The sequence below is a fragment of the Aquarana catesbeiana genome, linkage group LG01 (genome assembly GCF_042186555.1).
Source record: "Aquarana catesbeiana isolate 2022-GZ linkage group LG01, ASM4218655v1, whole genome shotgun sequence".
Lineage (NCBI taxonomy): Eukaryota > Metazoa > Chordata > Amphibia > Anura > Ranidae > Aquarana > Aquarana catesbeiana.
In genome coordinates this window covers 395,204,122-395,230,365 of record NC_133324.1, presented here as the reverse complement: position 1 = coordinate 395,230,365, position 26,244 = coordinate 395,204,122, and the positions used below count along the sequence as shown (strand labels likewise).

General features: G+C 37.9%; 1 protein-coding gene across 2 annotated transcripts in view; it reads right to left on the bottom strand.

Annotated features, from left to right (window-relative positions):
• Positions 1-26,244, bottom strand: part of TRPM3 (transient receptor potential cation channel subfamily M member 3) — a 579,111-nt gene that overhangs the window by 180,405 nt on the left and 372,462 nt on the right. For both annotated transcript variants that reach the window (XM_073634544.1, XM_073634551.1), the window contains exons 8-11: positions 16,411-16,534; positions 6,010-6,082; positions 4,050-4,150; positions 3,788-3,922 (exon numbers count right to left, since the gene is read on the bottom strand). In XM_073634544.1, the coding sequence (XP_073490645.1) occupies positions 3,788-3,922; positions 4,050-4,150; positions 6,010-6,082; positions 16,411-16,534 (433 nt within the window). The remainder of the gene's footprint in view (positions 1-3,787; positions 3,923-4,049; positions 4,151-6,009; positions 6,083-16,410; positions 16,535-26,244) is intronic.

The following is a 26,244-nucleotide window of genomic DNA, read 5'->3' as shown; positions in this document are numbered from 1 at the left end:
TGCTGCTGCTGGGCAGGATGGAATGGAGCACAATTAGAGTTTAATCCTGCCCAGTTAAATATGCCGACCAGTGTGAACAGGAAGAGTCCCACCCTTCAGTTCCCACCCTCCCAGAGCCCTGCTCTCTGTGAAGTGATTAATTTACATATGAAGCAAACACCTTCATAATAACCTCCCATAGCCCTTCTTCTGTAGTCTTGCAGTAAGGCATTATTCTTTGGACAGGGATGACATAGGAGAAGGTATAACACATTTACACCTTTCACCACCTACATGAAGGTCCAGAAACACCCAAAGTAACCCTAGGACCCACCCACATCAGCTCTCAGAATTGCTACAAGTGAATCCCATGGCCCGCCCTGAGGCTCAAAAGATCACGGGACATGTAGTATCAGGACTGGTAAAGGAAAGAAACAGGAAGTTAGAGAACTCTGAAATTCAGCTAAGAGGAAGAGTTACATCACAGAGACAGAAACCTGCTGTATACTGCTAAAGGAGGTAAGTTACACACAAACTTACAGTGTGGATGTGATTAATTTACATACACAATGCATCTGTTGTTTTGGGGAGGAAAAGCTGGAGTTCTTTAAGTTTACACAGTGTAATGACAAAGCAATACAAGTACATGTTCCTGTTAACTTGTACCTGAAAAGGCTACTTTATTGATTCATTCAAATCAGTAATCTCGTGATCCTTTTGGTCTGGCATTTTCTTTAATTTTATGCTCACATTCTAAGTAATTTATACTGTATAATGAGGAACATTATATCTATTTTATATATAAAGAGAAACGCTATTTGAATGGATAGTTTTCTGATGTATGTAGGTTATATCATTTTTATGCACATCAATTTTATTGGCTTCATGTATAATTTCTCTGCACAGCAATCAACAACAAGTCTGCTCTAGCTTTTATGATTAAAATTAGAATTCCTCAATATGTATGAATCAGAGATTATTATAATGATATACCCCTAGGGAAATGTACAAGGTACTCACAGTCTAGAGCATCAGTAAATTCTAACATATTCTGTTATATTTCTGGGGCTCTGTCACATTTACATAAACAGAAAAGGAAAAGAAAACTCATTCTACCAGTACATTTCTGATTTGGAAAATGAAACATTTATATTTGCAACATCAACCAAACATTTATCTTTCTGTAGTGAATCTGTCAAGAGGTCAATATCATTTGACCATTGCTATGGTTTTGGAACTGTTATGTTATTAATGTGTGTAAAAATTGTACATCAATGTTTTTTTTTTTTTTTTAAATAAGGAAAATGAAATAATCTACTCAAATGAAGGCAGTTAAAACAACAAATGATTTACTTTGTAAAGAGTTCATCTTGAAAATATATTTTATATTGGGAAACTACCAGTAACTTACAGTATATTCTCAAATAATTACCAAGAAATTGACTATTCCTGGAATCATGACCCTTTGAGCCTAAAGTGAATACTAGGTCTATTATTTGCTGAGCATTTTAAGAATACTCATCATCTTCTACACAGAATTGGGAATTATTTACTGAAGGAATATAGAATACTAACTTTGCAGAAATTGTACTAACTTTACATAAAGAATTCTGATATAACTTAGTAAATGAGGTAAAGCTGTGTTCATTCCAATTATCCAATCATACACGAGTAAAGATCCTGTTCTTTTTACAATTATATTTCCCTTGCACATTATTGGGCATTCTGAACATAGCTACACCTTTTTAACTAAAATATGTGAACAATAACTCTGTAAATTAAAAATCACGTTGCAAAGTAAATATGTTCAACTCACTTTGCAAACTGACTCATTTAATTGCAATGATAATTACAAGCCCTAAATATAAATTTACCTTTAGGAACCAGTTAGATAATATCCTTTAAAGAGGCTGTGCCACTTTAAAGAATAAAGACAAAAGAAAAATACAGTGTGGCACTTATAAAACAGGTATAAGGAGGACCTCCCACAAAAAACACAAAATCTACAAAATAATAATAAATGTACCGAAAACCCAGCCCAAAGTATGTGAAAAAGTGCAATCACCATCTTCGAAAATAAATTATATAAAAGCTCCAACAATGTCTTTGCAGTGTACACTGCCTGCTCATTGTGCCTATTCTGCTCACCTTCATATATAGACCAATTTAATTAAAGAACATCTTCAAATGCTTGTAGATAAAAGTCTAACCACCTATTGTTCAGGCTATGGATGTTGGTCTAACAATAGCTACTGTATATTAATCAGTAGGTGAGATGTGGAGATGCTTGTAGCTTCCAGTTCTGCGCCACAACAAGGTAAGAACAGATCACATGTTTATAGAAATAAAGGTAACAGATCAGATTTGCATGTTTGTAGAGCTGCTGGTAACAGATCAGCTTTGCATGTTTGTAGAACATTAAGTAACAGATTAGCTCCACAGCTGACTTGTGGCACTCTTTCATTATGGTTTAAACATGCTGCTTACATGCTGTCCAGCCACTGCACATTATTTGTTACTAGTTTCTTTAAAAAAAATACACTGCTGTTTATAAATCAAGATAAAACCAAGAGTCAAGAGTCGTCTCTCTCTCATATATTGAACTCAAAATCTCCCTAATGGGACATAGATGGAAAAAACAGACAGGGGATTTCACCATTCCCTACTCTACCCAAAATGGAAAAAATGTTTTGGCTTTAATTATACTTTTAAAAAATCAATTACATATCCAAAATATGGGGTTCTAGAATAGGCTGTTGCTGATGCTGTCTATGAAAATTGTACTGTTTTATAAAACCACATACAGCTTAAATGCATCTACCAAATTTTAATTATAAAGGATTAGTGTTATTTTTCATGTTGGCCTCCAAGTCACATTAAAAGGACACGCCCCATGCTGTACGATATTTGTAAAAAGAAGTTTTGCTTTGTTAAATGTCCCCCAAGGCAGTGCACAGCTCCCCATGTCCTTTATGACAATACCTTGCCGATTAGCCTTGAAAATGGCCAGAACTTAGTATAAAGATTTCAAGATAGACTTCACTGGGATTTAATGCTGAGTTAGGGTTTTGAAGGTTTCAATGAACCCTCTCCCCCTGAATCAAACCCAGGCAGATTCACTCATCCCTATTCATCCTAAATACCTGGAGGTGGGTGGGATTAGTAGTTTACTGAAGCACAATAAGCTTGTTTTTGGTTTAGTTCCGAGAAGAGAAAAACTGCACAGTCCTTAAATATGTGATAACAAACTTGATTGTTACATAGTTCCAAGAACACTGCATTTCTAGCAAACTCAACAGATATTTTCTGTACTTGTTGAAAATATTAGCCTAAAAATGAAAATGAATGCATCTACTACAGCTAAGGACTGGTACGCTGTATTATATGAAAAGTTTGCTCTTGGGTTTAGTTATGTTAAATTATACAATGTTTACCATGTTGTTTAGATTTAATATAATCCACAAAGTGACAAATATCACACAATATGGTTGATTTAATAAAGGAGTAGAGCATTTTACACAGTAATTTTTGATCTGCATGGAAATGTAAACTTATGTTTGTGAATGTGGTGAAAATTGACTTTGCAAGGAATACCTGTTCACATGCAAGGAGCATCTAAAATGTTGATGGATGATTCAAGGTAGCAGAGCTTCTCCTCACTCACTAAACTAGGGGAAACTTTCTGTGCAACATGAAAATTCACATTGACAAGTAAATAGCCTATACTTCTTTAGTAAATCAATCTCCGGGTAAAATAATGTTAAAATAATGAAAAACCTTTTACAAGATGAAGTATTGTTTTTCTTACCGTATTGTACAGCTCCTCCATTCTAGAGATGGTGAGGAAACGGTGCATGCTAACTCCATTTTCAATAAGTAGTTTCACAAAATCCACTCTATCCAGTACCAGTGCATCTAGCATTGCTTGCTCCAAGGACCCCACCTAACCAATTTAAAGCAGAGAGAAAAAAAATGAAAACCCCTATTAATTGCACGGTGAACTTTTACATCTTCTTGATCTACATTACTTTTTCCACGAAAACATTAGCATTATTATTAAACATATATACCGGCCACTGTTGTCCGTAAATAAAGATCTGACTTCGAGCAATGTCCACTCTGTTCCAGGCTAATGCCAGACTCAGTTGATCAGGAGCAGAGGCATTGGCACCTGTTTCACAAGGGATACAAAAGAAAAACAATATTTTAAAGGTGTATGGCGCATTTGCACCGTACAATGGTAAACACTTTTGCCAAAGTTTTAACAGTTTTTGGAATTTCAGAAAGTAATAGCTTATAATATACTAAGCTTAGTTTAATGTCCAATCGTACAGAAATGGTAGGTACATTCATAACCCTTCAGGAGAAATATACTGCCTATGGCCAGCATCTAATGCATGATATCTGCGCTTCTATAATGCAATTAGATAGGGATCACCTAACATAATAATCAAATGGCTCTACTCAAATACACTGGAAATAAGGTGTTGAATTTGATATTTCTTCAAGGATATTAATTGAAATACTGGGTTCCTTCTGCATACTTTAATTTTCCGAGGCACTATTGCTATACTTCTGTTTTTGTTACTGCACATTTAGTTGCTTATAGTTATCTCAGTTTATTACAGTCAGGTTGTCATGGTTGGGAGCACAAATCCATCTGTTATTACACACTTACTGTGATGCTATTTAAGAAGCATTCGATACTGAAGGATATGTGGAATTAGCAGTAAAAGACATTACATGAATAAAACACAATTTCATAAATAAGTAACAAATAGAAAATTCTCTGTTTTCTTGGCTTCACATTATACAGTACATGCAGCACGGAATAACCATGTAACTATATATTTAACTGTGTGGTAGAAGAAGGTAGAAGAAGTATGCTTTCAATTTGGGAAGTTTTTAAAACAAGTTAAAAGAAAATGATAGATTACATTAAATACTGTAAGCTGTTGGGCTGTTGTTTAAATTTTAGGTAATGTAGAAGAACCAGTGCATCAAGTGTATAGACCTTCTTTCTTCTTTGTGAATAGACATTTACGCTGACCATACACTATACAATCTGATTGTGCAATCTCTATACAATCTTCTTTAAATTTACCAACACTATGTAATATGAGCACAAACCTAAACAATCCATTAAAACTGCATCCAATTTGGCAGGCCCTTGCAATACAGTTGATGGTGGATCTAAAGGAGATTATATAATCAGATTGTATAGTGTAAGGTCAGCCTTTGATAGTCCAGGGATTATCTAACATAATAATCAAATGGCCCTACTCAAATAAACTGAAAATAAGTGTTGAATTTGAGATATTAGGTGAAACACTGGGTTCCGTCTGCAACATTTTAATTTGCCCAGGCTCCATTGCTATACAAATATGTGTGAGGATGCTTGTGTTAAGGGATGTGGATGTTACTCATCTATGCCAACACAGAGCCCCGGAAAGAGCATAAATCAGCATTATCATTAAAAGTAAAATATTTTAGGGGCATTACCAATCAAAAATCAGTTACAAATAACATAGGGATACAAGACTATAAGTAAATTAAAAGGGTTTAATTGAGTTTTAGATTGAAAACTTTAATGAATAGTTGATGTTCATTTAAACAAATAATAAACAGTTTAGCTGAAAACTCCTATTAACTTTTTTTTAAAGTCATCCTTCTCTATGCAGGACTACTGCATGCAGTCCCTTTTGCCTCCATGTTTCCATGCAGGTCTAAAATAAATATTTAAACATAAATATTTTTGGCTTGCTTAATGTTTTTGAATTTATGTTGTAGTTAATGTTTTTGTAACACACAGTAAAAAATGAACTTAGATTAGCTGACATTTGTAAGCATGTACCAAGGGCATAGAATGTTTTCTTTGTTAATTAACATATTCTTAAATAATTACAACATTATTATAGCGCATGATAATACTAATAATGCATGGGGACATTGACTGCAATGGATATAAATATCTGAGACTTTACCTTCTAATTGAATGGAATGATTATTATATATGTTTCACATAATTACCTTTAAGCAAGGCTGTGAGGATTGCTAAATCAATATCTTGATGACCTTCTGATCCCATCCTGAACACTGTAATCTGGAGTTTGGAAAATGAAAAAAAATCTGGTCATCCTAGGTCACCTTAGTCACTGAAAAAATTGTTCTATAAATTATGTCATTTATCACAGGTGGATTTTAATTACCAATGGATCCTCTATTTTTAGTGTTCATCAATATTATTTTTTTTCTCAATTTTTCTTAAAAATATCTAATACACGGTTGTGCCTTCTGCTTTCTCTGCTCATTTTGTTATATTTGAACAATGTTGAATATAAAATGACAAAATATATATTTTTACATACTGTATGTTTCACCAAATTGCAAAGACAATTGTTGACAAATGCTGTTGCAAAGGATTTCTATTATACCAAATTGAATGCAATCACTTCCATTCCAAGTTTTCTTAGTTTTTGCTTTTTGCTTCAATTCACCTATTTTTATGTTTTGAACACTTTTTACTTTTTTATTTTTTTTACATGGCATATTAACATTGCAGCTATCTTAAGCAATCTTTTATGAACTGAAGTTGACATTTTGTGGCAAAGTTGGGTGAATTGTGGTAAAGTGGAATGGAACTATTTAGTCAATCTGGTCGCATTTTGTCAATTTTGTTTCATTCCAACAAAATCTACACTTCTACAATACTCAGTTTTTTTGCTTCTGAATTATTTGGAGAATGCTAAGTATACTTTTTTACATTTAGGTTTGTTTCCTAATAAGGAACCATTTCAGTGACCAATATGTAATATTAAAATTATGTGCCAATTTATTCCTGGATCAGTATGTTCCAAAGTCCTCTTCTCTTTTGATCACATTATACCAAACCTTTAAGAATTAACTACTGTACTTTTTTACTTCACTTCTTTCCCTCCCAGCATTTTGCAGTTCATTACCAGAATTCACATCATCCCACATAGTTAATCTTTATCTTTGCCCTGACATTCTTGATATCTTGCTATGTTGTGCTGAGAATGATAATATTAAAGAAAATTGCACTTAATACTCTTGGTTAGGTAACCTGCAATCCATGTTAAGGACAATCTGAAGGTTATTTACTAAAGTCAAGTGATGTGAACCTATTATTGTTTTAAATATCATATTTAAGAGCAGTTTTCATAAACTGCTCTTTGCAAGGCTGAACGTTTAAATCGAACCATGTAATGTCTCGTTATTTCAACAATTTTTTTTTAATCATAAACTTAAAACATTGCTATTTTATTCCCATCCAGTAACTGTCTTTTGAAGAGAACGTGTCAGAAATCAAACTAACACTCCTTTGCAAGCGATAAAGTGATATACTCAACTCCAGGCGTCTGTGTCCACTGCTGGACACCATAATTCCATCTGCAGACCCCTATGTGAATCTCAAGTCATTTTGAGACAAAGGGATCTGAGGAAGGCACTACAGGGTCATGGACATCTGACACTCCTGAAAGCAGGTTATGGCAGGTGTAGATAGTTTTAGGGCCCATTCACACCAGCTGCCACTGCAGCCACTGGTGTGCTTTGTAAATGTGCAACATGTTTTTTTTAACTCTACTGTAATATTACAAAATTACATTACATTCATCTTCATACAACTAAGAAGGCTGTTCTGAAAAAAGGTTCTTTTCCTACATTTTTTTCAGCACACACAAACACAGTGTGGTGGTGTGAACTGAACTAATAGAACAGAAGGCACATTGCCTTGTCTAGGCTGCCCAGTCCAGCCCCATGCATACAGCGTGAATGGGCCCTTACGAGAAGTTGCCCAAGTCCAACCTGCTGAGTACCATGCAAAGAATCTCAGGAGGACCCCATTAGGATCCTTTGCACATAGGAAAACAGCCAAGCACAAGTGGCCCTAACTTGTTTTCACTCAATATTTGCATGAATGTGATGAATACATTAGACTGAAAGCTTCTTTTGTGATATGGACTAATGTAAATGTTTCAGTGTTTATAGTAAAAGTATGTGTTGCAGAATATGCTTGCATGATAAAAAATAGTAACACTATTAATTATATTGAATTGCATTATCCAAATCTAGTTTATTTTTAACAGATAATATCAATCCTCTATAAACCAAAACAACCAGTCAGACAAACAAGGCTTTGCAAAAAGATATAAATCCAGGCCATATTTGCATATTTTAAAATGCATAAATTAAACTAATACATAAACATAAAGCAACAATTACAAAGTCCCATGTACTGTACATAAACTACATAGGTATTTTGACAATTATTTAAAATGTATAAATGTAGGGACCCTGCCTTTAAGCAGGCATTTTCTTGGCCTACATTAAGTGCTGCTGGACTGTAGTCAGCTTGAGCTCTAGTTGATAGTTCTGCTTTTTTCAGGTTTTCCCTATGGTCAGAGTTATTGTTTGCTTTTTCCTCCTGTTGAGGGGTGTTCCTGGCAATAGTGTAAGAGGATACAAAAACCTAAGTTATGAATATTTATGTTTCCCTGGCAAACCACAAAGAGGTTTGTTGCCAGGGGTACATGCTTGGAAAGGGCATAAATATTTGTGAGTGACCTTGGAAAGCTCTCTTGCAGCATCAAGGAAAGAACAGGAAGAATGTTGTCTGGATTGGAGCACCAGAAGTGAAACTTCACCTCCTAAAGAGTGTCTAGAAGAGTTAGTTAGCAACTATAGACAGTGCAAGAAACCTTGGTGGCTTATCCAAGCAGTAAATATGCAGCACTGAAGCTGCTCTACATGTTGAATAGTAAAGCATGCCCGTCTGTGTATATTTGGGCTTTTTGGGTATCCAGTATCCTAATTCCCTTCTCCCTAAGTTTATTGGTCCTTTAGTAAACTCAGTAAAACTTCCTTAATTGACTGGCACCTAATTTTTTAAAACCCACAAAGATTCAAGGATTGTTCCCTGAGGTGAATTGCTAGCATCACAAAGCCACTTGGGGTCCTTAACAAAACATAACTTTAAAGGGCAGGTATAAAAAGAAAAATATGGTAGATGCTTATGCTTGCTTGTTTTAAAGATGCAGGCCTGACCTGTTAGTCTGATAATAGTTGCACTAGTGGGTCACTCGCTGAAAAATTTGGCTAGGAAGCCAGGATCAAGATAACAGACTTGAAATCTGTAACTTTGAAAGTGAGTTAGCGCGGCGTACTATCAAAATTTAGCAACTTTTCAGTGTTGGATACTCTATTTCTGCTATTGCTAATGCAACTAAATAGTGCATTAATTTATACAGATCTGTATACTATAGCCAAAATAGATGATGATGAGATTTATTTTTAAAACGGGGACAGTCCCTCCAAATAAGGGACAGTTGGGAGTTTTAAATACATATGTCCCATAACCCTTATAGTTCTTTTTAAGACAAGTCCCTGTGCTGGTGGACTTGAAGCAAATGCCATTCCTTGCCCACTTAAAACAACAGCCCTGTAGGTATGTCGTAATAACACCTTCTAGTTTATTTCACATTGACAGTATGTTGTTACAACACCATGGCCCGACACAGGAATGAATCCAGTTATTGGATTCTGTGGCTATGTTATTAATCAATAAAGCTCTGAGACCTTGCTAGACATAATGTTCTACAAATCCACCCTATTCTCAGTGAAGCACAAAGCATTAACTAAAACATATTTGTTTTATTGGAAAAAGTAAAGGCCATAGCTATAAAATCTCCGGTGATTTTTCATCAGGACAGCAATGTTTGTAGAGGACTGTAAGTCTAAATAAAGATAGATTAGTGATTTTGAAACGTCCTGCACAATCAATAGCATACAGTATGTGCAGACAAGTGCTGACAGTGATTTCAGCTCATTTGTAATGACTGTATAGAAGCTGTGATTGATGTGCAGTTTGTAGTCAGTCTGAAATAAATGTAAATTAAATAAAGTAGAACGGCTTTCCAAAAGTATATCCTTAAGGGTTTACATAAAATAAATTGAAAGTTGCTGTGATATTACCGCGCCAACCCTAAGAGCATGAGCAGCCAACACAAAACAATCAGACTAATTGTGCGTGAAAAATGTGAGGCGCTAATAATACGTGGATATTAGTGGTACAGTATAAAATGTAATCTGTGAATGTACTATGCCACAAATATCGGTGTAATGCTCTGAATATCAGAGTATAAGAGCAGTGAATGTAGTATATATGTGGCAGATGGCAACAATGTGACTGTGCCAAAATTCAAGAACACACAATGTGAAAATAAACAAACGAAAGTGTTAACAATCGTGATTCCCAAGAATTTATAAGTAAAGCAAAACTCATAAAAAATATGAAATATCGCTCAAAAGAAATAATAATATTTTTGGTTGTACATCCACTATCAATGAGATGACATCCCAAAAACCACTGAATATTAAATGTAAGATGGTGTTAGGAACACAGAATGTCTGAGATATCCAAATATATAGTGTTATGTATCATACAAGAACAGCATTAGCATATAGAGTCCATAACATTATAAAATGAAAGTTCATAGAAAAGAATATGCAGTAACAATATCGCTTTTTTATTTGATCAATCAAATTTGAATTTATTGCTGCTCCTGTTTTTACCGGATGTTGGAAGACATATTTTTTAATAAACCCATATTCATCTATTGGATTTACACCATGTGGAGGCTTTCTTTTTTCTTCTATATTTTGGTTATCGCTATTTGCTGAGAGGATCTGTGGATGAGGATTGAAGTCCTTTGCAGCTTTGGTTGGAGTTTTCAATCAATTGAGACCGGATTTACATCTACCGCTTGCCGGTAAAAAGCTCGATTGACTCACCGTTAATGGCGTGTGAGTCCACCATTGTTGGTAAGAGTATCTCAGCTTTTCCTTTCATGCCATGTAATATGAAGATTAAAATGCGGCGCTAAAAAAATAAATGATGTTCATTATTGAGCACGACCTGCCAAAATGAAAATCTGGGGGTCGGATGCTGCACAATAAATTATTTATTGAAACAACACTTCTATTAATTGTATGTGAAATTTAAGAAAATGTGACATAATCTGCGGAGTGATCTGAAGTATAACGTGTCAAATAATACGTGAAAATCATCAAATACACAAAAAATTGTCAAATGCAAAGAGCATCCGTGCAATTAGTGTTCAAAACAAAACGTGAAAATAAGTAAGTGTTTAAAATTATAAATAAAAGTCCGTGATAAGTTCATATAACATATATCTGCAGCGCTAGCCCATTAACATGCATAGCAACTTGATCATATGGGACTCCCATGTCCGGGACAAGCTTCAGTATGGTGTGGTGACCAGACTTGTGGTGCAGCCAAAATCAGGTGAAAATACCCTTACCGGAATTGGTGGACTCACCAGCCAGCGGCTTGGGAGTCAAACAGGCTTACAAAGGGACTGGAGATGACGGATGCAGCACTGTGTCCAGAACCGGTGAAAAAGTAGTGGGGACGTTCATCGGTCACCCTCATCCGATCCTACTGGCTGTTAACCTCCATAATGCAGGACTCAATGGCTATCCAATACTCAATCCACATAGAGAGAATACGATCCTCAGGTTGAAAAATCAAAAAGAAAACTTCCACATAGTGTGAATCAGTTTTCAAAAACTTTAATAAAAAAGTTTTGCAATAAAAACACCCTGGCTCATATAGACAAACTGGAGACCAGGTACAGGAATAAATAAAATAAGCGATTAAATCGATCGTGGCAAGACAGGCATATCAAATCCGACGCGTTTCATCCGCATGGACTTCAACTGGGGTATATGTCTGTCTGCCACAAATATGCCTATATATATATATAAAATATAATGAAAAACCTACAGCAGCTGTTTGCGCCATGTGAGGCATTACTTCCAAGTACTCGGAAGATGGCGTCAGTGGGGTAATCAGCCAATCGTAATGGACTAGTATGTTGTGGGTAGCCAAGCCTCAATTTCGTACAGCCAATAAGGTGCCGGCGCGGCATGTCATGTCGTATCCGCCCTACGTCCACGCCAGACGTCGGCTCCTCTACCAATCAAAACCGAGGGTGGGGGTCATCATAGTACCACGTGACTCTCCCAGCTGCACAGCCAATCACCAGCGGGACGTCGCTGGAAACATCCAGCCTATCCGGACTCACGTCCACCGCGCATGACGTCAAAAGCCCTCTGTCAGAGCGATTGCTCAGAAAAAACTCTATCTGAAGCGGGTGGAGCGCAAATGCGATCCATGTCTCGGGATGAGAGACAGGAAGTGGGCCCGGAATCTTTGGAACGCAAATGCGGTCCATATATCAGGATCAATAATAATGGCCAAAGCTTTAAAACAATCCCTATAAGAGTAATGTGTATTTAATTTCACATGACGCCAACAGTGTTAAAGGTGCCTAACAACCTAGAAACATCAATATTGAGGTTTGAAAATTCTTGTTTAAAAGTCTTATTTAAAAAATATTTTTCTTTTTACAATAGACATAATGAAGCCCACCATTTCTGTATGGAAAAAATATAAATATTACACTATTCCAGGCTATTGATAAATTTATTCCACACTGGAGGGGCGAGTCTCTTAAGAGGGGGGTGTCAAATTTAGAGACGTTCTGGATACACCAATTAAAAAGCTATTCGCCATTTGGCCTCAATATTGATTGGGACATAAATGCATTTATTAACCAATCCTAATGTGCACGTATGTTCTGTCTCCTTTTCACTTCTGGTTCCTTTCTTGATATTTGTTCTAATATTTGAGACCATTTTCATTTTGTTAGTTGGACGATTTAAAATTCATATTAGTGACCAGTCCATATTTTTATATGAATGTTTAACTCCATTGGGTACCCTCTGTAGTTACTTAGAATATACCTATTAACTATATATGAGTGCAGTTAATAATTGATTTCAGTTGGATTGTTCCGTACTTAAGGGTATCTCTATGTAACATCATACTCCATAGTGTAATATTTATATTTTTTCCATACAGAAATGGTGGGCTTCATTATGTCTATTGTAAAAAGAAAAATATTTTTTAAATAAGACTTTTAAACAAGAATTTTCAAACCTCAATATTGATGTTTCTAGGTTGTTAGGCACCTTTAACACTGTTGGCGTCATGTGAAATTAAATACACATTACTCTTATAGGGATTGTTTTAAAGCTTTGGCCATTATTATTGATCCTGATATATGGACCGCATTTGCATTCCAAAGATTCCAGGCCCACTTCCTGTCTCTCATTCCGAGACGTGGATCGCATTTGCGCTCCACCCGCTTCAGATAGAGTTTTTTCCGAGCAATCGCTCTGACAGAGGGCTTTTGACGTCATGCGCGGTGGACGTGAGTCCGGATAGGCTGGATGTTTCCAGCGACGTCCCGCTGGTGATTGGCTGTGCAGCTGGGAGAGTGACGTGGTACTATGACGACCCCCACCCTCGGTTTTGATTGGTAGAGGGGCCGACGTCTGGCATGGACGTAGGGCGGATACGACATGACATGCCGCGCTGGCACCCTATTGGCTGTACGAAATTGAGGCTTGGATACCCACAACATACTAGTCCATTACGATTGGCTGATTACCCCACTGACGCCATCTTCCGAGTACCCGGAAGTAATGCCTCACATGGCGCAAACAGCTGCTGTAGGTTTTTCATTATATTTTATATATATATAGGCATATTTGTGGCAGACAGACATATACCCCAGTTGAAGTCCATGCGGATGAAACGCATCGGGTTTGATATGCCTGTCTTGCCACGATCGATTTAAGCTCTTATTTTACTTATTCCTGTACCTGGTCTCCAGTTTGTCTGTATGAGCCAGGGTGCTTTTATTGCAAAACTTTTTTATTAAAGTTTTTGAAAACTGATTCACACTATGTGGAAGTTTTCTTTTTGATTTTTCAACCTGAGGATCGTATTCTCTCTATGTGGATTGAGTATTGGATAGCCATTGAGTCCTGCATTATGGAGGTTAACAGCCAGTAGGATCGGATGAGGGTGACCGATGAACGTCCGCACTACTTTTCCACCGGTTCTGGACACAGTGCTGCATCCGTCATCTCCAGTCCCTTTGTAAGCCTGTTTGACTCCCAAGCCGCTGGCTGGTGAGTCCACCAATTCCGGTAAGGGTATTTTCACCTGATTTTGCCTGCACCACAAGTCTGGTCACCACACCATACTGAAGCTTGTCCCGGACACGGGAGTCCCATATGATCAAGTTGCTATGCATGTTAATGGGCTAGCGCTGCAGATATATGTTATATGAACTTATCACGGACTTTTATTTATAATTTTAAACACTTACTTATTTTCACGTTTTGTTTTGAACACTAATTGCATGGATGCTCTTTGTATTTGACAATCTTTTGTGTATTTGATGATTTTCACGTATTATTTGACACGTTATACTTCAGATCACTCCGCAGACACTCAGATTATGTCACATTTTCTTAAATTTCACATACAATTAATAGAAGTGTTGTTTCAATAAATACTTTATTGTGCAGCATCCGACCCCCAGATTTTCATTTTGGCAGGTCGTGCTCAATAATGAACATCATTTATTTTTTTAGCGCCGCATTTTAATTTTAATTATGGATCCACAATTAGTCTGATTGTTGTGTCGGCTGCTTCACATATTTGGGTTGGTGCAGTATTATTTTTAGATATGTAATATGAAGACTTTAACCAGAATGCTGGCTCAGTCTTAGACCAGTTTGAGAAGCAATACAGAGATCCTTGAAGATATTGTTACTGCATATTCTTTTCTATGAACTTTCGTTTTATAATGTTATACTCTATATGCTAATGCTGTTCTTGTATGATACATAACACTATATATTTGGATATCTCAGACAATCTGTATTCCTAACACCATCCGTATTATTTATCATCCTACATTTAATATTCAGTGGTTTTTTTGTGATATCATCTCATTGATAGTGGATTTACAACCAAAAATATTATTTCTTTTGAGCGATATTTCATATTTTATATGAGTTTTGCTTTACTTTTAAATTCTTGGGATTAACGATTGTTCACACTTTCTTTTTTTTATTTTCACATTGTGGGTTCCTGAATTTTGGCACAGTCACATTGTTGCCATTCGCCACATATATACTACATTCACTGCTCTTATACTCTGATAGTCAGAGCATTACACCAATATTTGTGGCATAGTACATTCACAGATTACATTTTAAACTGTACCACTGATATCCATGTACTATTAGCGCCACACTCTTTATTCACATAAAATAAATTGAGTTTAACTAATTATAGGCTTTTGAATCTATAAGCTTTTCAAGCTACTGAATAATAATAATTAAGGTTTAAGATAAACAAATACGTTTCTTGAAAGAAAAAAAGGGGGTGCCTTTTCTGATCTCCCTCTGAAAATGCAAGTTATCTGGCTCTTATGCTGCCCAGCTTGCTCCAATACTTTGACCCCCTGACCCAGAACAAGTATGTAGACTAAGTAAGCCCCAAAAGTTGTCAGTGGCTCAAAGTATTGACATTATAAATCAGCATGGCCGCCAGTAGTAGCAGCCTTCACGTTTCTCTTGAGAAAAGTATGAATCTACCATTCTTGTGCTCCTTCATAAACACCAGTTACCTGACTGTTGCTTACTCTTTGGCTACCATACTTTGAGTTAAATACCCGGAACAAGTATGTAGATCAGGAAATTCAGAAAAAACAAAAGTCCTCAACTGTATACTTGTTCCAGGTCACTGATTAAAAAAAGTTTTTAGGTATACTAGACTTCTAACATTTTTGAATCAGTGAAAATGTGATGCTGCAGTGCCAGCATCCATGTTTCAACCAAGACAAGTCTCATTTAAAATCTTCCCTATCAATGGCAAATATGGAGGGATGTTTTACATCAATGACAAAGAAGAAATGTAAAGAGAGTCTGTCACAAAGCAACATACAGTACATGCCCCCTGGTTTTTGCTTGCAAACTGATTCCAGGTTAGTAACTGATGAAGCACTGAGTAGTATAATTTTACTTTCTGAGGTCAATGACTCATTAAGCAATGAAGCCAGAGACTGCCGATCTATGCCCTCTTGTTAACGGTCATTAGCAAACCTTCCTTCTACATGTCATCTACCTATAAAAATAGACCATTAGTTTAATCTGTTCAGTAAAGGAACCCTAATACTTAGATTATACCATACACTATTCAGCTAACTTCATAGCTACACCACACAGCAAGTACATTTACAGTGGATCCACCACTGCATTTAGCAAAATCAGTTGTTGCCATATGCTGGACATTATGGGAATATAAAACCAGATAATGTTATTGTTGTATACAGACACATACATGCTTTTTCAATGTGTCAAAGTATGATCATCTTTTTTACTTAGAATTACATGTCATTTATAATAAACACATAGTGGCAGCATCTATGGTTTAGAAACAAAGCCCTCATTTAATTTGCTTACCAGCTCCTTTTTTTTCATACACTCCATAAGGATCATAAAAAGATGCTGGGCCTGGGTTCGTGTATAAGTGAAGGTCTTCTGGATAGTAACTAGAAGTTGATCTCTTAATGATTCATTGATAAGGCTGAAAAGAGAAATACAGTGCAATATAATATTCCTAAGGTCAAATCTAGTGGCTATATATACTAAACATTGACACTGTATCTCTTAAAGGTGCAATCATAAGAGCAATAAAACCCTCCTTCTACTCAAATAGATATCAGATACATAGGCATGGAGACCTTATAATAACATCAGATGTATAGTAAGGGAGATCTTACGATGACTTCAGATACAGACGTAGGGAGACCTTATGATAACCTCAGATGCATACATAGGATGCATACAGAGGAAGAACCTATGATAAACTCAAATGCATATGTAGGGAGATCTTATAATAACATCAAATGCAAGCATAGGGAGATCTCATGATGACATTTGACATCTGACATCAGATATGTTGGTAGGGAGGTTTTGGTACTGGAGACTGCACAGTCACATACTGGGAATGTTTACAGCATACTGCTAGCTCCTCTACTGTGACATACTGTGCATATGCTGCCCAATTATTATTATTATTTGCCATCCCCAGAATCTTTGAAAATAGGCCATTTTACTGTATGGTTGGTATGAAAACATGTTGGTATGTCACAGTAAAAGGGCTGTTGTCAGTGCCCAACCCTGTGTCGCCCAGCAACATTTTCCTGTATGTAGCTAGATGCAGCAAACCTGCAAAGTCAAATAAAAAGTATTTTGTTAAATAAAATGTCCAATATATAACCCTAGTAAGCCCATTATTTATTTGTTTTGAAATTATTTTTTTGTATTGTCTTTTGTTTTTCAAGGATTTTAATTCATTTATAGGTAACCTCACTCTTATGTAAGTTCATGCTCCATGGTTTGCACCAGAAACAAAATTTTGATGTCTTGATAAACATGTCAAATGAATACAATGTGTATTTGATATCTACAGTAAGTGCCGGTTCACACTAGACGCGGCACGACTTGCAGGTCGCCTCACCGAGGCGACCTGCACACGACTGCCGGGGCGACTTGCAAGACGACTTCTGTATAGAAGTCTATGCAAGTCGCCCCCAAAGTAGTACAGGAACCTTTCTTCTAAGTCGGAGCGACTTGCGTTGCTCCGATTAGAATGGTTCCATTGTACAGAACGGGAGGCGACTTGTCAGGCGGCTAGGTCGCCTGACAAGTCGCCCCCGTGTGAACCGAGCCTAACACCAGTTGTTTTAAAATGATGTATCATACTAGGAAAAAAAACTCTATTACCTTATTTTTACAGAAAATAAAATAAGCATCAAAAGGCAATATAACAACAAAGCCTTATTTATCCTCCCACAAAAAAATGAAAAAAAAATATGTATTATTTCTAAATCATGATTAATAACAAAGTTGCTGACAGCTTAGTAGGCCAAATAATTATGAAATGGTTTTGGTTCATAAGGAGTAAACAGCTATGAAAGCTGACATGTTTAACCTTGTTACTACCTCCACCTTAAGTTCTACAGCAGAGCAGTAACAGAATGTAAACAAGCTCATAACTCAGGGGTGTCCAAACTTTTTTCAAAGAGGGCCAGATTTGATGAAGTGAACATGCGTAAGGGCCAACCATTTTGCCTGACATTCTTTAAAACATTAAAATTAAGTCTAAGTGTGTTCGTCCGAGCACTAATACACTACTCAACAATAATTCTCCTACCTTTGTGGCTGTGTGTGGTGAAGAGATACGCTCAGGCGTGTTATCCATATTACCATATTTATCAGCTTATAACACGCACCTTAACTTTAAAAAAGAAGTTTCAGGAAAAAAATCTGAAATTTTAAATAAAGAACTGTGAAGCAAAATAAGGGTCAGTGCCCATCAATGCAGCCTATTCAGTGCCCATCTGCAGCCTCACAAGTGCCATGAATGCAGCCCCACCATTGCCATGTATGCAGCCCCACCATTGCCATGAATGCAGACCCTCCATTGCCATGAATGCAGCACCCCCATTGACATGAATGCAGACTCACCGTTGCCATGAATGCAGCACCCACATTGCCATGAATGCAGCAACCCCATTGCCATGAATGCAGCACCCACGTTGCCATGAATGCAGCACCCACTTTGCCATGAATGCAGAACCCACATTGTGATGAATGCAGCACCCACGTAGCCATGAATGCAGCACCCCCATTGCCAAGAATACGGAACCCACATTGCCATGAATGCAGCAACCCCTTTGTCATGAATGCAGCACCCCCATTGACATGAATGCAGACTTACCATTGCCATCAGTGCAGCCTGATTCATGCCCATCTGCAGCCTTGGAGGAGACAGGGAGGGGGGCGGGACGAGTGCCAACAGACATACAGGAGAAGCTCCTGTTTTCTCAGTGGCCTCTTTAATAGAAAGTCCCACCTTCTATGATGGACAGAACAGTCATCCAATGGCAGCACAGGAGACAGGACTTCCTTTTACACAGGCCGCCGTGTAAACAGAAATTTCTCCTGTATGTACGGCACTCGTCCCGCCCCCTCCCCGTCCCCTCCAAGGCAGCCAGCATATATATCTTTTGTGGCCCCTGGCGCTTGGGGATTCGTTGGGGGCCACAAAAGATATACATGTCAAAATTACCGGCGAGCCATCCGAAACCAAAATGTGGGCCGCGATTGGCCTGCGGGCTGGACTTTGCACATGCCTGTCATAACTGGTATAGCATCTGTGAACATATTTAAATTTAAATGCTGGCTCTGATGCTCTGATAAAAATGATTCTGTTGGCTTGTAATTTTAACATGAAAATGTTATCATTTTCAACATAAAAATAAATGTTAATTAATTTACTTTTATATTTTAAATACCTTACTTAATTTTCATTAGTTCTTAAAACACACCTTTTACATTTACAAAAATAATGTATAATATTGAGTAATCTAGACAAAAGTTTTACGGTATGTGCATTTCCATATTCTAATTGAGTTACATTTACTTAAAAAAATGATCTTTTCATTTGACTGAAATTGCGGGACGCATGTTTGCCAAACGTGCAACCGCACGAGTTTTGATGCTGTATATTTTAAAGCGTTTGACGTCTTTTGGAACTTTGAAAGCCTGCACAAGTCAGTTCCCATATGTTTGCGGCCCATCAGGGCAAAAGAGCGCCACCAGAGCCATGCAATGCCATTGAAAGGTAAGAATGAATATTGAACAAATTATTGTTCACATGCTTTAAATGTTGCTTAACATACCATCCAAAATGTTTATTTTATTTGCTGATTAATATATTTATAATAAATGGACATACATCCATCGTATTCACCTATTGAAACAACTCACTTGTGCGCACGCAAAGTTTGCGCTTACTGCATTCTGCAGAACGCAACCAAGATGCAGGGTGAGGGACCGCCAGCTGTTAAGCTTAAAAACCATTTTGTGCCACAAAAAATGTTTCAGTCGGTTCGGTTTTTGAGATATTGGAATTCAAATTCAGATTATGTGACATCAAGTCCCGCCCACTTTGCACCCAATGTTACTAAAATTTAATAAAACAAAAAAACAAAGATAGCATTAGTGTGCACTGCATCTGTGCTGATTTGTGCTGCAAAAAACGAATGTATGTGTTGCTTTGGTTTCAGAGATATTGTGCATTATAGCTAATGAAACCTCTCCCACTTTGCACCACATGTTATTACTAAAAACAATTATACAATTTGTTTGTGCTGATTTGTACCACAAAAACAAACTTTCCATTTGTTCGGTTTTTGAAATATTGGACATTCAAAGTTAGATTATGTAACCTAAAGCCCCGCCCACTTTGTACTATGTTATTACATTTCAAAAACAAATATACCATATTTATGCTGCATTGGCAGGAAAAAACGGCATATTGGTATAGTGTATTTTTTTTTTAATATAGCACTCTCATTTTGTATCAGAAAGAATGATTATGGGACTCATGTATGCTTTTTAAGCTTAGCTACCCAGAAAACCTAAAATATACCTTTGAAGTTATTCAGAAGATCTTTTTAGAGCTAGATGTCGGGAATCTATCTTTAAAATTCACGCTTTTACCGCTTGCCGACCAGCCACCACCATTATACTGCGGCAGATCGACTCTCCTGCACAAACCGCCATAAGTGTAGGTAGCCCATCCCCCCTACAGTTAGAACACACCCAGGGAACACACTTAACCCCTTGATCTCACCCTAATGTTAACCCCTTACCAGCCAGTGTCATTTATACATTGACCAGTGCATTTTTATAGCACTGATCAATGTAATAATGTTACTGGTCCCCAAAAAGTGTAATTTAGGGTCAGATTAGTCCGCTGCAATGTCGCAGTCCTGCTAAAAATCGCAGATCATCACCATTGCCAGTAAAAACAATAAACAAATTAAAAGTCCCTAAATCTATCCCATAGTTTGTAGACGCAATAACCAATCAATATACGCCTATTGTGATTTTTTTTTTACCAAAAATATGTAGAAGAATATATATCGGCCTAAACTGTTGAATAAATTTGTTTTTTTTTTATATTTTTCACTAAGTAATAGTGCAGCACAGTGGTGTAGTGGTTAACACTTTCACCTAGCAGCAGAAGGATCACTGGTTCGAATCCTGTCCATGACACTACCTATCTGCTGTTTGCATGCTCTACCCTATGCCTGCCTATAAACTGGAAATAATGAGTTGGCTTTACTTGAACTTATGGTCTATAAACTGGAAAAATGTAGTTGGCTTTACTTAAATCTAGTGTGTGTGTGTGCTTGGTAATGAGGTGTATGATAAACAGTTGTGAAATGATCATATGACAAAAATAAAAAAGGTGCCATAATTTTGTTCTAGAGGTCCTCTAATTTTATATAATATACTGTATATTGTTTTGGGTTTTTTTTAAATACATTTACATGAAAAAAAAACACATTTTAGCATGTCTGTAAAAAATAAAGAAAATGGTTACATTGTAAATGTGTTAAACATAGTAAATCACATTGGACTTTCCAAGGTATTGATCTGCAGCTGCTGCTGCTCTTTGTCCTGCTGAAAAATGTATCTAGGTCTAACCTTATGTAAGAGAATATCTGTCACCAATGTTCACTGGTTAAAACAGTAGTTAAGAATATCTCTTTATTGTTAAAGTGGAGAGGAGAAGACCAGAGCGCATTCCGGGAGAGACAAAGGTAAGGTGAGATATTGTATTCATCCTTTTTAAATTCTCCTAGATATGTCTTTCTCAAATAGGGTTCCTCTATTGGTTTCTAGGGGTATATTGAGCTATTAGAAATTTCTGACTCTTAGACAAGAAATCACTGACACCAATAATCTTTTTAGCTATCTGTAGTGTGGGGATTCTTACCACTGGCCACAAATGTTAGAAGCATTCTTTCCACCGACCATCATGCTAATGTCGCATGAGCTGTAGATATAATAAATATTAGTACGGGTACCCTTAGACCAGAAAGTTTTTTTAAGGGTCCTCTTTTAAAAAAAAGTTTGCGTAAGGCTACCCTATATGCTTCCTAAACGCTTCATGACTAGTATTAAAGGAAAACTACATAGAGAAAAATATGCAGGCTGCCATTGATGACCTCCTTCTAGAAAATGCTAGTTTCCTGTCTATCGCTGTCTATTTTCTAAACCCCAGACTCAGAGAAAGTGTGCAGCAAGTGAAGTTGGATTGAATTTGGAACTCCTCATCTGTTTACTTGGTCGTTGTCAGTGACTAAGAAATGATGTCATTAATTCATCATGGCAGCCAAACAAGTAACATTTTCAGAAGAAGGTAAGAAATGGCAGTGTGCTATTTCTTTCAGCGTGGGCTTCCTTTACTATCAATGTTTTAGTTAAAGTGTATGTAAATCCAAGCTATTTTCTTTGTTGGATTGAGCAAGGCTGTGGTAAAGCCCATGTCATTAGTACAAAAAGCACTAGGAAATTTTACAGTTGTCATGATAACAGGAAGTGAGAGGAAATCTTCCAGTAGGGACATTTTCTCAGTATGACAACTGTCTTAGGCCTCTTTCACATATGCGGACCGATCGTCCGTTTTTCATCCATCCATTGACAGAGGAAATATGGGCGTCAATGCATCTCTGTGGAAAAACAGATGTAAACGAATGATCATCCATTTACATCCGTTTACATCTGCTCCCCTTAAAAAAAGGGATTTGACTAAAATTGAATGTAAACAGACAACCAGTTCATTTTTGCATGAAAAATGGCTCCAGGACTCAAGTGCATAAAGACTCTAGCTGGGGAATGTAAAAAACTAATGTAAAAACTGATGCAAATGGATGAAAAACTGATGTGAACTTCATCTGTTTTTTTCTTCAAAAAAACATGACTGAACTGATGTTCCAAAACAACAATAAAAGTTTTAGGTTTACATACACTTTATCAAAAATGATACGTATGGTTGTCTATAGGTTCAACCCACAAAAATATTACCCACTCTCTGTACAGTAAGAATGTACATTATAAGTTATAGTTAATCATGATTTTATTCTGTAATTTATGCTATGTATTTATGCAAAGGCATTTCTGGATAGGGTACTAAGGGGTTAGACCCTTTGCTTTTTAAAGTTATTATTGTTCAAGTATCTACTGTCCCGGTGTCACTAGTGTTCTAGTATCCATTGTCACTGAGACAGAATAATGGCAAACAGGGATGAGCAGAATTGCATTGGGTTCAGTGAACTTCAAACCCCAATGAAATCAATAGGAGCCCAATCTGTCAAATTAAAAATGCCCACTTTATATGCTTAAAGTGAAACATTAAAAATGCCAAATTCCTTTAAATATCATGCCTGGGAGTGCCCTAATCTTGACTGTGAAGGGGTGCATCTCTGTGATAGTTTCTGACAGTTTCAAAAGAAAAAACACTGTTTAAAAATGCCAGCAAATTACATTTCATTGCTGGTTTCCTTTTTGTTTTTAAAGAAAAAGCACAGACCTCTCAAATGGTCTACTATGTGTTTTGGGGGACATTTGGAAAGTTCTGTTTTGTAAATGTCACTTTTGTTGTTTTGTACTGCATCCTACAGCAAGAATAATAAAAAACAATGCTTAGATTCCCCCCCATAATACATACCAGACTCTTCCAGTCTGGTATGAATTTTAAAGGGTCACCTCTGTAAAAAAAAACAGAAAAAAAACAAATGCGTGAGGTCCTTCAGGAAATTCATACTAGGCCGTTTGGATTGGGTATGTATTTTAACCACTTGCCGCCCGCCATATAGCAGAATGACGGCAGCAAAGTGGTTTCAATATCCTGACCGAACATGATCAGGATATTAGGCTGCTGCGCGCCCCCAGGGCGATTGTTGTTGCGGTGTGTCAGTCTGACACACCGCAACTTCGATCTAGGTAAAGAGTCTCTGACGGAGTCCAATCACGGCTGATCACGATGTAAATAGGAAGAGCCGGTGATCGGCTTTTCCTCACTCGTGCCTGACAGACGCGAGTAGAGGAGAGCCGATCAGCTGCTCTTCTGACAGGGGGGGTCTGTGCTGATTGTTTATCAGCACAGCCCCCCCTCAGATCCCACCCAAGACCACCATCATGCCGCCCAGGACCACCAGGATGGAAATCCACACTGGACCACCAGGTATGCCCCCCCTAGACCCCCAGGGAAATACTAATTTGTGCCCAGGCAGATGCCAATCAGTGCCCACTCACAATGCCTACCACTGCCAGTGCCACCAGGGATGCCTATCAGTGCCTCATATCAGTGCTGCGTATCAGTGCCCATCAGTGCCACGTATCAGTGCCCATTAGTGCCACCTATCAGTGCCCATCAGTGCCCAGCAGTGCTGCCTATCAGTGCCCAGCAGTGCTGCCTATCAGTGCCACCCATAAGAACCCATCTTTGCAGCCTTTCAGTGCCCATCAGTGTCACCTATCTGTGCCCACCAGTGCCACCCAGTACCACCCATGAGTGCCCATCAGTGCTGCCTATCAATGCTGCACATCAGTGCCACCCATCAGTGCTGCCTACCAGTGCCCATCAGTGTCGCATATCAGTGCCCATCGTCAGTGTCCGTCAGTGCCCACTCATTGGTGCCACCTCATCGGTGCCGCCTTATCAATGCCTATCAGTGCCGCCTTATCAGTGCCCATCAGTGAAAGAGAAAACTTACTTATTTACAAAATTTTATAACAGAAACAAAAGCAAAACTTTTATTTTTTTCAAAATTTTCGGTTGTTTAGCAAAAAATAAAAACTGCAGAGGTGATCAAATACCACCAAAAGAAAGCTCTATTTGTGGGAACAAAAAGATAAAAATTTAGTTTGGGTACAGTGATGGATGACCGCACAATTGTCATTCAAACTGCGACAGCACTGAAAGCTGAAAATTGGTCTGGGCAGGAAGGTGTATAAGTGCCCTGTATTGAAGTGGTTAAGGGGGATATCAACAAAAAAAAAAGTGTGTGAGGTCCCTCTAAAAATCCATACCAGCCCCTCAATCAAAGCAACAATACCAGGCCACATGCATTAATATAACCTATGTCCCTATGTTGGTGAGGACAAGAGCCTCTTTCCCAAAACCCTGCCCAGTTGTTGTGGAGGTCTGCAGGTGGGGGGAGCTTATCAGAATCTGAAATCCTCCTTTAATAATAAAGGGAACCCCAGATATCAATGCCCTCATACGTGAATGAGAATGGGGTACATATTCCTCTAGAAAGAACCCCAAAGGTTTGACAAAAAAATAACATTTACAAAAAAGTGCCATGTTGTAAATCCATCATCAATCATGATGCCTGCCACCCACTGACTCACACGACCAATCCCAACTGTACTACCAGGGGCACAACTACAGGGGTTGCAGGGGTCATAATTGCAACCCAGCCTTATGGTCCAGGGCTTGTGTGTCTCCCCAGTACACATAGATAAGAGGGGTGGCGGGGATGGCATATAGGGGAACCGATTACCTCAATTTTGAAAGCCTGCTTCTCCTCCTCTCTGGGGATCAGTTTCTCTACATGCCGCCCACGCCAACCCTCCTATCTTGGCCCTGCTGCCCCTGGCTCCTGTGTACTCTCCTGGCCCCTGCTGCGGAGGATGCCTTCAGGATGGAGAGTGGGGAAAGTGCCGGTAAATGACCTATTCTGAATGGACAGAGTCAGTGATCAGTGTTTACTATACTTCAGTTTGTGAATGAATGGGAAGCTCTGTGCAGAGCTAATCCTGTCCATTCATTCTGTGCAATTTAGGGTGCAGAGAAGATTGAGGGCTGTGTCCTCAATCTTCTTTCTCTGTCTCAAAGGTGAAACATCTGACATTTCACCAAAGCCCCACAAAGGGGCTCCTAAAAAATTGTAAACAATAATTTTTAAAAATTGTAAAAAATAAAACAAATAAAATGGTGAAATGAATAAAAAAAACAAAATAACAAGCCGAGGGGTCCCAAGGTGGCAGGAAGGGAGTCCACTGCAGAACATGTGAAATAGTCCCACTGCAGGACCATAATAAAGGGCCCAGTGATGGGAGTAAAGAGCCATGTGATCAGTGGGAAGAGCCCCGGGACCAGAGGGAAGGGGCCTGGGATCAGTGAAAAAAGCCCAGGTCCTGGAGGGAAGGGCTCCAGCTGGGGATCAGGGGGCTCTTAAAAGTTTCTTGCACCAGGGCCCTGAAGGTTCTAGTTATGCCTCTGGGTACCACTATCTTCAAGCTATCATGGGTTATATACATGTGGAAGAATGGGGATTGTGGAGACATCATTCTCCAAATAAGGTCAGTGGCAAAGCCACTAGCCAAAAGGCCTGGTGGACCCCTCTCCTCATGGTCGGTTGCAGC